The 12,264-nt window shown below is 48.4% G+C and overlaps 1 protein-coding gene across 2 annotated transcripts in view; it reads left to right on the top strand.

Annotated features, from left to right (window-relative positions):
* Positions 1-277: 277 nt before the first annotated feature.
* ADAMTS3 (ADAM metallopeptidase with thrombospondin type 1 motif 3) overlaps positions 278-12,264 on the top strand; it is a 57,772-nt gene continuing 45,785 nt past the window's right edge. Inside the window, exons 1-3 of one of the 2 annotated variants that reach the window (XM_058838168.1) lie at positions 278-310; positions 2,823-2,850; positions 8,576-8,976. In XM_058838168.1, the coding sequence (XP_058694151.1) occupies positions 293-310; positions 2,823-2,850; positions 8,576-8,976 (447 nt within the window). In that variant the 5' untranslated portion in view covers positions 278-292. Of the gene's footprint in view, positions 311-1,831; positions 2,071-2,822; positions 2,851-8,575; positions 8,977-12,264 lie in introns of those variants that run through there. The other variant, XM_058838167.1, reaches the window with a different exon arrangement.

Consider the following 12,264-nt stretch of genomic DNA (forward strand, 5'->3'; position numbering starts at 1 on the left):
TCTCTGTGCCTGTGGAAGCTGTCAATGCCCACGACAGGTTTAAGATCTCTTCCAAGCCAAAGCAGTGTGTGATTCTGTGATTGCCTGAAGTGCTCCTGTAATTATCCTGAACAAAACACCTGAGACTGTGCATGTTCATGGCTTCACCACAGGAAACAGGTGCTTTGCAGCACACTCAGGTGTGTCACGTTACGGAGAAGCCCACAAGGACAACGAGGTTATGTTCAGTGTTTGAATGATGGCACTAAGTAAGGCTTGAGGTCACCTAGTGAACATCCATGAGGGAAGTAAAATGAGGAATAGCTGTATGGTAAGTGAAATACTTGTTTAATGTAGAATTATGGGGCTGGCACTTGACAGCCTTTCCGATTCTGGGCTTTCCCAGAAGCGGCTCTGTGCAGCTGCTGGCACTGAATGGGACAGGCTGCTTCGTGAATTTTACGTGCAGAAATGACTGTACACTTGTAATAACAGATGCATTCCCGCTCTCTCAAAAGAATTCCTTTTTTTTTTTTGCTTTGTGAGGGGATATCATGCGGTTCAAGACCTGTGTCCTCAGGAACAGCAGGGCTGCTGTGGTTGGAATATGCAAGGTATCTCCTGAAAACCAAGGCTGAAGCTCTCCTCCTCTTTAATGCTGCTGTGACGCAATTTGGATTTAGTAGAACCGCTATTTTCTTTTTCATGTTGATAGGATGATTTCTGGCAGGGAGGTCAACTTAAAAATTCTAGTTAAGCTGTCACATGTATTCTGAGAACATTTAGCAGGAGCAGATCATGTGTTTGTGCTGTGTGAGGCCAACAGAAACTGATTTTGGTTGGTTGTGGTATTTCACAGGAATGGTAATGCACAAGGTACATGAAAATGGTTTTAAAATGGATTTTGAATTGGGATCCAGGTGTTGATAACGCTGGCTAATTCTGACCCTGAAAAGATTCAGTCCTCAGTTGAACACTGCTGGAGTTCAGGGATGATTGATCTTTGCCTCCTGGGGAGATGCTTCTCCCTTGGGGATGCCCCAGTGGGGTCTGTTACCAACTGCTTACGCACAGCTTCCACTGCGTAACATCTGGGGAAATGAAGGTGTACAGAGTGTGTGTGTGCAGATTGCTGTCTCTGGAAGGTGCTCTGCAAGTGGATTTTGGGTTCTGCCCAGGCCAGGCACCATTTCCTTTAGTGTCCTGTGCCGAGCTCCCAGCTGGAGTGGAGAGAAATGGCTTTGTGATCCGACTCCAGTCTAGTGGGACCCTTTGGAACGGCTGAGACAGGACACAGGGTGATGGTTTTAGACTGAACATGCATCAGTTTAGGTTAGATATGGGAAAGGACTTAATTTACCATGGGAATGCTGAGGCCCTGGCAGAGGTTGCCCAGAGAAGCTGTGGCTGCCCCGTTCCTGGAAGCGTCCAAGGCCAGGTTGGATAGGGCTTGAAGCAACCCAGTCCAGTGGCCCCCATGGCAGGGAGTTGGAATGAGATGAGCTTTAAGGTCCTAAACCATTCTGGGATTTTAAGACTGTAGCTGTTTCAGTCTGCCTCGTGTTAACGGCAAATATGGAAAGTTGAGGATGCGGTCCCGGGGCTGGGGAGCTGCTCTGGGGGTCAGCGACGGTGGGTGGGATGGAGGGACGGAGGGACAGGAAAGTTGTTTCCCGGTGGATTTCAGGCGCCAGGGCGGGGAGCGCCGGGGATGCAGCGCCGGGATGCGTTCCTCGGCGTGAGTGCGAGCGGAGCCGGGCGGCTTCCCCCGCGGTTCCCCGGCGGGCCGGGCCGAGCCTGACGTGGAGCGGCGGCCGGGCCGGAGGCGGGGCTGCCGCGGGTTTATCAGCGCCGCGGGTCGCGGCGGGCGCGCAGCAACAGGCGGCGCGGGGGACCCGCCGCCTCTCCGCCCGCCCAGCCGGCCCCGGCCCCGCAGCCGCCGCCGGAGGCAGGGAAGGCAGCGGCAGCAGGAGGCAGCGGGCGGAGCGCGGCCGGGGCCGGGGCGCGGGCGGCCGGCTCGGGATGGTGCTCCTGCCCCTCTGGCTAGTGGCAGCCGCGCTCCTGGGGGCCCGCGCTGCGCCCGGCCGGCAGGTGAGTGAGGGGAGGAGGGAGCGCGGGTCCCCTGCCCTCCCCTGCCCTTCCTTCCCTTCCCTTCCTCCCACGGCGTCCTCCCTCGTCCCCCCGCTGCCCCGGGGTCTGCGGGCGAGGAGAGGCTGAGACGGACGGGCGGCTCTCCGCCCTCTGCTGTGCCGCACGCCGCTGCATCCAAGCAGCCTGGAACCGGACACGGCATCCCCCAGCCCGGGCTTGGTCCCTTCCCTCGGGGTCCTGTGCCCCTAGGTCCTCTAACCCTGGCAAGAGCAAGTACCAGGCTGGCGGCGAGCTGACCGTGATATCGGATCAGTGCCACCGTCCCTGCGGTCACTGTGGTCCAGTTGGCTTTCCCATTCTCTAGCCTAGATACAAAGAGCTGTCAGCTCACCGCTTCCCCTCTGCCCCAGCACCCGTGCTTCTTGGAGCTCATCGCTTTCCTGCTGTTATATCCCTGCTCTGGCCACCGAACTTACTTTTTGGCACAGTGTCACCATGTATAGAATGGGTCATTCAGCGCCAGGATTGCTTCGCAGCTCTATTTATGTTAAACTTGCTATGGGCTCCGTTAGGACATTGGTGGGAACAGCTGTTTATTCGGTTAAGGAAGAACTGCTATCCCTGGAAACCAAATGCAGAAAGATATAAAATAGTGCAGCACAGACTAAGTGATTTTTCAGCCTTCTGCCATCCCCCATTGCATAGTAATTGCGCTAACAACTTTGTGCATGTGTTTCTTTTCTCTTCTGCAGGCTGGTAAAGAACAGCAGATCCAAATAGGTAAGTCTTTTTAGCTATTATTCCTGCTATTGTAATAGAAATAAAAGAAGTTAGCTGGAAGACTAGTTATTTCTGGAGAAATGATCTGTATGCAGGCAGGCATTCCCTGTGCACCCCCCACCACTGCCACCCAGAAGCGTTTGTAGTTGCAGTGACGTGGCATGGCTTGAATTTGCATGCCCTCTCGTGCCGCGGTTTTGCATCTTTACTTCTGTCTGTGCTTCATTTCTGAAATAGAAACCAATCAAAGTTAGGCAATCTGTAGCTGGTCGCTGTTGTCTTGTAGACTGATAGATGTGGGTAAGAAGGTGCTGTGCAGCGAGTTCAGGGTCAGTGGCACGTGAGGGAGCTGAAGGGAAATGTGCCCATGGGGTGCTTCTTACTGAGACTTCAGCCTCTCGGGCTCTTCCCAAAGACAAGAAGCCTCCTTTAATCAGAAGGATTACACCCACAGTTTAAATTTCAGGGGGTCTGTGTTCATTTAGAGTAACTGGTAAATGGGTGCTCCACAGGATGGAAGAGGTAGTGGAAGGATGTGGAAGCTGGTATTCCCAGGGCATCAGTGCCAAGGAATGCCATGGTGTGCTCCTTCCCTTACCCGGTGTGAAATGAGTCTTTTACCATCGCGGTACTGAGCGCGTGTCCCTGCACACCAGTGCTCTCTGGAGCTCTTCCCCAGTGGGAATGGACCCCGGGCACTTCTGCTTCCAGCTGGTGTTGGACCTCCAGCCCTGAGGTTTTGGTTCAGCTTTTGTTCAGAAAAGAATTTCAGGCATTTCTGTGAATTTTGGAGGTCTTGTCTCAGCTTCAGTTCTGGCTCTGTGAGCTTCTGGGTTTAGGTTGGTTTTCACCATGATCAGTGAATAATGGGAACAGAGACCGTGAGGTACATTGAAAGCTAATTGGCAAACAGAGGGTTTTTCCAGTGGTATGCTGATCCTGTCTTTTATTTCTAGTCATTTCCATGAGAAATGGATTGTATTTGAATTTCAGAAACCATAAGCTGTATAGGAATGTGTCTTTTAAATTACACAGTACATCAGGCAAAATTCCTGAATCTGGAAAATAACTTTTTGTCCTTTAATGTCTTCCTTTCTTCCACAGCCCTGGCACTGCTGTAGTCAGGAACATTTGGGGCTGAATTTGATCCTGTAAATTCTGATTCAAAAAGTACAGAACCACAGAATCCTAGAAGGGTTTGGGTTGGAAGACACTTGTGTGACCATCTCATTCCAAACCCCCTGCCACGGGCAATGACACCTTTCGCTGTCCCAGGTTGCTCCAAGCCCCTTCCAACCCGGCCCCATTCCAGGCATTGTGGGGCAGCCACAACTTCAAACTGTGGCTCACTCAGTTGAGAGCTGTAATGACTTGGAGGCAAAACCCGCTTTGGAATTGCTTGCAAATGCACTGTCCTACTTCTGAGTCCCCACAGAGTATCGCTTTGCATTGGTGGTGTGTATTTTGAGTTGGCCCAGGGCTGGCTGTTTTCAGCAGCTGATCTTTCCTTGTAGCCTGAAAAAGTCACCTGGGGGGGAAACTCAGGCACCTGGGGGTTTATTTTTGTTAAATATCATCCCAGGCTGCAGTAGAGGGATAGCGAGTTAGCACACTTGATTACCTGCACACATGCACAATGTGCTGCGGTGCCTGGGAGCTGTCAGGAGAAAGGCGCTCTGTGTCACTCAGCCTGAAGCTGCTGATGCTGTGCTGCTCCTTGGCCTCCCACGCAGCACAGCTCTGTCCCTGCTCAGTGCCACTTCTGGAAGAAACCTGTGCCACAACTGTGCTGAGCCCCACCGCCTGCAGGAAGCGCCTGGAAAACACCTGGAGCTGTGCAGAGGCTGCAGAAAACACCACACCAGCCATCTCTTGAGCTGTCTGTATCCCTGGTGGAAGTGAGGTAGAGGAATGAGGATGCCAGAGACGTGTCCCACATCAGCCTCTCTCCTTGCAGTCATTCTTGCTTTCATTCATCCAGCTTACAGCATCCAAATCTCACACAGCCTCATCCCTTTTCAGGTGCAGAGCTGAGTGGGAATTCTCAAGGAATCTGTCCCCCTTTCTTGTCTCCTCTTCCTTTCTGGGCATTCCTGCCACCTAAAGGCAGCCAAACGGAGAGCAAATGGTAGTTCTGGAGTGACCCAGGTTGTTGAGAGGGACCAAAACTGCTCTGTTGTTTCTGTAAGCCACCAGACAACATTGAAGCAGAAAAGAGTGATGGCAAAACCCCTGCTGGGCTTGTCCAGTTGTCTCCACACCATCTTTCTGAGTGACCAGAACATCTCTGTGCTCATCCCATTGTGCTTATCTGTGGGACAGAAGTGTGATGTCCCAGAGCATGGCACAGTCTCCTTATGGAAACTCTGTCCTCTTCATCCCTGTAGCAGCAGGTAACTGTTTTTTGTGCAGTGCTCCCCTGCAGAGCTGCATGTCTGCCATCCAGCAGTTTGGTTGTGTCACAGCTTGGGAATTCCAGGCAGAAAATCCCATAGTGGTGCTCTGGACATGTCACCTTAGATCTGGTCCTTTTGCTGAGCTTCCTGACCCTTGAGCCACATCCAAACACATCTTCCATTATGGAAGCTCTGGAAATGTGCCGGTCATCCCAAGCCCAGTGTCCTTCTGGAATGGCCAGGGAGTGGGCTGTTACCAGGAGTCCCCCACATTTCTTTCCTTGAGTAGTTTGGTTTAGACATGGAAAAATAATTTGAACTGTGAGAAATTCTTCCTTTTCCATTGATGCCATTGATTTCCTCATAGGCCCTGCCTTTGAAATCTTCTCAAGCGGATGTTTAGGCATTTGGCATTCTGCTGTGCCCAGCCACCCCAATGATTTTTCATCACTGTATTTCACAGAATCTTAAGCATAAAAAAATACTGGTTTTCCAAGTGTAGGTGATAAAAAAAAGTTGAAGATTTTTCATACCTACATTGACCACAGCTGTTGTACAGTGCAGAGACAACTCTTGTCAGGAAGTGGTGTTAATTCTGCAGTTCCACGAGTTTCTGAGGACGGCCAGGACAGCTCTCTTCAGAGGCATTCTCTAGCTAATTATGTTTTGGCACACAATGAAAGAATGTGATCTTCCTTCTTAAGTGCTTCCTTTTGACCTAAACATTGTGCAACTGGAGCAGCATTTTAAGGCCAGATTAAAAAAAAAAAAAATGAAGAAAATTTACGGTTAAGTGCTTTTCCTCTTGCTCTGATCAGCGCTGTCACCTTTGAATTAGAGCAGATCGACGCTGAAAGTTTAGCTTGGGAAAGGGAACACCAATAGCTGGGATAGCATTTCCTCAGAGCGTGCAGTTTGTGGAAAAAGGGTAATGTAAGTCAGCAGAGGAGTTCAGATGTCTTTGGGATTCAGTCATGTCCCATTTAATTTTAATTGCCTTTGAACAAAAGGCATTTCCTCTTCTAGCTCAGCATTTACAGACTCTGGAAAAGGCTTTTGCTGACTCAAAACCTTGACAGTTCTTATTTTCCATCCTTAGTTCCTACCTTCTCGGGGCTAGCTGGCTGCTCTTATTAGCAAAATAGCCAATTTTTCCCCCTCCAGCCTGTGGAAATGTGGGAATTCTGCTGCAAGATGTGCAGAGCAGTTTCTCAGTCGTGCGGTGAGCACAGAGTTTGATCACCAGACTGGGGTCTCTGGCACTGAGTGTCCTTTAAAGAAAAAACAAAACAAGCCACGAGGAATCTCAGCGAGGTACAAGGCGGAATGTCAGCCTGGGAATGAAATCCCAGTGCTGAAGCACCGGGAATGTGAGGATCTCTGGTTTTACTTTGACCCAGTTAGAATGTACAACCCAGCAGCTCCGTCTCCTGGGCATGGCCTGGTGTCTAATTAATAAAAATAACTTTGGAGCTTTAATTCAGTTCCTTCTCCAAGGAGACAGATTAACAATCCTAGCTCAGAATTCCCAGTGTTTAAAATGGGAATTATCCTAAGGATAATGGCCTAATTAGGTTGCCAGTTTTAGAACCTGATCTTGTGGGTGTATGGCAGAATAGGTGGAGCTGGCTGCTGCTGAAACCCACCCTGTGGCTGATGGCTGTAGGATCTGGGGTACCAGTGGGCTTGGAATTGACTTTTCACATTCCTGGGATATAGTATTTGTATAGTCAGATATTTATAGTGCAAGAATTTACATGTGTGCATCCTGCTAGTACCATACATTGTTCTTTGGTCAGATTCCTCAGTAAGTGGCTGAAAGAATATTAAAAACAGTTCTGTGAAGCCATTAGGAGCATTTTTCCTGCTCAAGTTACTTGTTGAATGCGTGAGTCTCTTAAAACCAGCAGCCCTTGCTACCAGGAGAGAGGAACTGGCTACTGAGCTTTTCCTCTATTAATTCTCATATCAGGTGCGATCCACTCTGGGAGCAGGTGAAATTTAGCTCACTTAATTAAGAAGATTTATTTGAGGAATTCTCAGTGGCACTTGGCACTATCATCAGATCTTGAAGCTTTTTGAGTGAAATTGTCAGTGATATCATTCTGGTACCGCTCTCCCAGGAAGAAAGGAGTAGGGAATAACTATTTTTGTGCAAGATGTCTTTTTAATTCTCCTCTAGTCAAATAGACAGGCTTAGACTTGGGCCCATTCAGAGCAGCAGTGTGGCTCACAGATTGACCTGGGCCTTCCCTTACAGCCTGAAAATCGGACACCAAATACCCTGAGTGCTGCCAGATTACAGAGGTCTCACTGGAAAGATAAACTCATTTGAATGGATTTGTTTTCCAGCAGTGTGAAATTACTCGAAGACATGTTGCCTTTGCTGAGGGTTGTGCCATTGAGCTTCTCCAGGATTACCAACAGTGTGGCTTTGCTGGGTTTATGGCTTCTCTCAGCTGCTCCAAAGTGCAAGATTTAGGATGAAATTTGTGCAGATCTGTGCTGGGTTTTTTTAATAATTAGATTCTCTTGTTGGTTTTGATCTCTGTTACTCAGAGGAAAGGCAACTGCAAGTTGCTAGCTAGGGGAATTTGTAGAGGAATAAGTTACTGCCTTTACCAGTGCTGACATGGATTAATTTGTCAGCAGCATGTGTGATCCACTGGATTTTTTTCCCTACATCTGTTTCCTGAGAAATCTTTATGCAAATTGTGCTTATAACCTAGCTTGGCACTTGATTTTAAAAAGCTTGATGGAAGTCCTGACACAGGAGCAAGTTCTGTGTCAGGTGTACAACAAAGCTGTGTGGTATTCCTTGCAGGAGAATTCAGAAGGCTCTCCTGGGGCTGTTGAGCAAGCCTGAAACCCCCCAGATAAATGTCAGTGAATATTTCAGGCTTTTCTCTGTAAGTTTTAGGAAAATCATTTTTATAATAACAATTGATAGGAAGAAATTTTCCCCTGTGAGGATGGTGTGAGCCTGGAACAGCTGCAGCTGCCCCATCCCTGGAAGTGTCCAAGGCCAGGTTGGACGAGGCTTGGAGCAGCCTGGGACAGTGGAGGGTGGTGTCTCATCCCATGGCAGGTGGTTTGGAGCTGGATGGTCTTGAAGGTCCCTTCCAACCCAGACCATTCTGTGATTCCATGATAAAAGAGGAGCAGTGGCGTGTCCCTCGCATTTCCCTGCGTTAGTAGCTCAAACGGGAATCCTAAATTGGGATTTTTGGAAGGGGTGGTGTGAGGCAGAGAGGGGTCCTTCAGTCTTTGGGCTCATTCCACGCTCTCATTCTTATTTTAGTTTGGTTTTTGGCTGTGTTTCTTGGCAGAATTGGGCAAAAGCAGAGCAAGGCCGTACGGGTTAGTGATTCCGATCAGCACCAACGCAGATGGAAGCTACGTGTCCAACATCCTGTCGGCGAGTCACCAGCGGCGATGGGCGCGGGAGGCGTCCCACGGCCCCCGACGGCTGTATTTCAACGTCACCGCCTTCGGGAGGGAGTTCCACCTCCGCCTCACACCCAACACTCGTTTGGTGGCTCCCCAGGCCGTGGTGGAGTGGTACGAAGACTCTGTGGAGGCCGGGAGCCACGGTGGTAACGCGACTCGGACTGGAAGCGGCGCGGAGCGGTTACGGAAGAGAGAGCCCCTGTGGACCGACTGTGCCTATGTGGGGGACATCACGGACATCCCCGGAGCTGCCGTGGCCATCAGCAACTGTGACGGGCTGGTAAGGCTGGTTTCATGGCTCTTGTGTCACACTCCACACACAGCTTCTGGTGCTTTTAACTGTGCACTCCTAACGATGTTGTTTTAGGGAACTTTGTCTCTTGCATTCCTTTAGAAAATGTTCATGCCCTACTGCTTTGCTTTGGGATCATTTCTCTGAGGTTGAGAAGCGAAGTTCTTGATGTCTCAGGTGCAAGACAGAGAGCTGAAACCTACATGTTTTGGGTTTCCTTTTTTTGCATGAGGTCTTACAAACAGGAAAATTGATAATGAAGACATTTCCAGACTTAAAAGGTGACCTTTAGTTAACTGAATTTAGAATTTGCTGTCCAGATCGTCCCTCTTTGCTTCTCAGGTACCAAAATGAGGGACTGCCCTGTTATCCAAGAAGAGCAGCACTAAGTTTTAAAGGGTTCATTTATAAAGTGAGCGTGCTTGTTGTTCTCTTTGATGCGGTTTTCTGTCATCAGGAGGTGTCACGTGAGAACTGAGCGGTTCATGTCTGTAAGTTTGTTATGAGCGGTTTGTTTTCCATCTGACTGCAAACATGCAGGTTTCCCTGTGGCTGAGCAGATGCCCAAATCCCAGAATGAAAGGCTGGGCATGTTTGGAGCCCACACACCATTCCTTGGTTTGCTCAGGCAGCAGTGAAAGGCAGCAATACCCAGCTTGTGCTCTGTAAGCACCGGTGGAACCTGCCTGTGACATCCAGGGAGATCAGTGTCGGGGCTAGCCTCCTGCTGTTTGGGACAGGAATCACACGAAAAAGTCTGCAACAAGCATCCTTTCTTGGGTTTCCCACTTCCCATAGCTTCCACATGGTCATGATTTGATTCCATTTGGAGATAAATCCTGGCTAGGAGAGCTCCCACCTCAGCAGCAGCAGCAGCAGTCACTGTGGGAGTAACTGCAGAAATGGCTCAAAATCCCCATTCAGAGCAAAACTCCTCGGATTCCCTTGCTTTGAGAAAGGAAACAGTGGTAGTGGTTGCATCAGAGGTGATAACTCACGTCAGTTTGGTGTGTGCTGGGGAGTTTTGTCAGTTTTTTTAGGAGAATCTGTTTCCAGTGTACTGTGCTTACGAAGGGCAAGCCAGACCCCTGCCTGGCTAGATGCAGCTTCCAATAGAATTGTTCTGATGAATGAGACCCTGGGACTGGCAGCTGGATTTTGGCAGTAAGCCTGAATGGAGTTGTTGTGTTGAGACAGCATGTGAAGACAAGAAATTGGATTAAATGGAATTAGATTAAGGAGTGTGGCTCCGTCACAGATTGCCATGTGGCTGGCAAGCTGCTTGTGGTGTGTTTTCAGGTAAATGAAGCCAGAGGGGGACTTTTGGAGGGGGAGTGGCTTAACAGTGGCAGAGGACAGGGTTGGGTGGGATATTGGGAAGAAATTCTAGACTGAAGATGGTGAGGCCCTGGCACAGGTTGCCCAGAGAAGCTGTGGCTGCCCCATCCCTGGAAATGTTCAAGGCCAGGTTAGATGAGTCTTGGAGCAACCTGATCGAGTGGGATGTGTCCCTCTTTGCCCATAACATCCTGTGTGCTTTCCATGGTTTTGGGGACTGGAGCAGGAGAAGATGGGCTTTGTCTTTGAGGAGTAGTGGGTAAATGCTCCTGGGTCACTCTTGTCTCTCCATCCATCTCTACCTTTGCTGTTCTAACATCTCTTGGAGCTCTAATCATGTGAGTGAAAGAAATAAATAATCCTGCATATTCATTTTATGGTTTTTACCTCCCACTACCTCCCAAGGTAGCAAAAGAAACTTGCCATTACCATCTCTGGCCTCTCTGTTGCTCTGCTGTGTGTCTCTCAACCCAGCTAGAATATTTGATCCTCGGTGTATCCTAAAGACGGGAAGAGTGAGATAATATGGCATAACAGAAACTGGAACAAGAGAAATTCTAGGGACATGTGTGTGCTGGAAAGATTTATTTTTTACTTATTTAGACGCTCTCCAGAGTAGCCAGCTAGGTTCTGAAATCTTGGAGAGAAGGTGAAGGGAATCACCAGGGTAGCAGTTTTCACAAATAGCTTGCAGAAGAGGTTTGATATCATAAGTAAAAGAGCATTTGGTGCTGAGTTTTGGTTGTTTGATAGTAAATGTGTGCAATAATTGGCATCTGCACTACTAAAAAGTTTTTGCCAACAGTCTCTTCCTGAATCTAAACTTACATTTAAACCCCTAAATACTTGAACACTTTTGTTTTGAAATAGTTTACATATCTACTTTTCCAGTGGAAGTAGTCTGTCTGCCATCAGTTCTGCAAATTCCTATCTTGACATCTGCTTAATCTCCCTTGGAAATGACCCTGTTTATTTAAAAAAACCCACTTGCATGTGCCTGCACTTGTCATGGCAGAAGAACCTTTCATTAGTCACAGAGGAGCTGCCTCTTGTCTTCTTCACTGTGTGTCAGAATGCTGGTGCTTCCACAGGTTTCTGCTGCATATTTCTGCTGTTGTTTGGTCAAAGTAGCAATATTTATTGTCAGAATCCATCAGGAGTGGAGGATGCCAGCCTCAAGGAAACACTATAAATTGTAAGTAGAGAGAAGGCAGCAAGCTTAACATTTGGAAATAGTGGCATAAAACACTTTGTACCTGTTATTGTATAGAAAAGCATCTCAGCTTCTCAGTTCCTGAATGAAAATGAGCATGTGTTGGTGTGTGATGCCTTTAGCTTGTACTTGCACTCTGAACCATGTTCTCTAGATGTGTGTCTGTGTTTGGGCTGGGATCTGGTAGTGGCACTGCTGCTTTCTGTTTCTCCCAGAGCATTAACCTCACTCCTTTCAAATGAAAAGGCTGGGCCCAGTACAGTGAACCTTTAATCTCTGACCTCAGATTGCCAGTAAAATGTGACTTCTTTTTTGTCTGCTGGACATGATTTGGAGTAGTTTTGTGTATTGAAATCCCAGGGCAGCATAGGTTGTTTGAAGTACAGCTGTTTGCAAGTGGAAGATGCTCAGGAATCTGCCTCCCTTCTAGTGCTCAGCTGCCAAACCAGGGAAATCCTGGAAGACAGACCAAGCATCAAGAATAGAAAAAAAAATACCCAAATGTGCTTAGATCTGTCATTTGTGACAGATTATTCCTCACTTGCTTATTGCCATCCCTCTTTTCCAAGGATATGGAGAAGTGAGGAAACATGTCTGTGCATGTTCACAGCTACTTTCCTTTGGCAAATCTTTTGGAAATACAGGCTGGAGTACCTCAGACTAGAGATAATTGCACAGGCTTTAAACTTGGTTCTGGAAAAGCTTTAAAAATCTGTTGGAGTTGG

The sequence above is a fragment of the Poecile atricapillus genome, chromosome 4, assembly GCF_030490865.1.
Source record: "Poecile atricapillus isolate bPoeAtr1 chromosome 4, bPoeAtr1.hap1, whole genome shotgun sequence".
NCBI lineage: Eukaryota > Metazoa > Chordata > Aves > Passeriformes > Paridae > Poecile > Poecile atricapillus.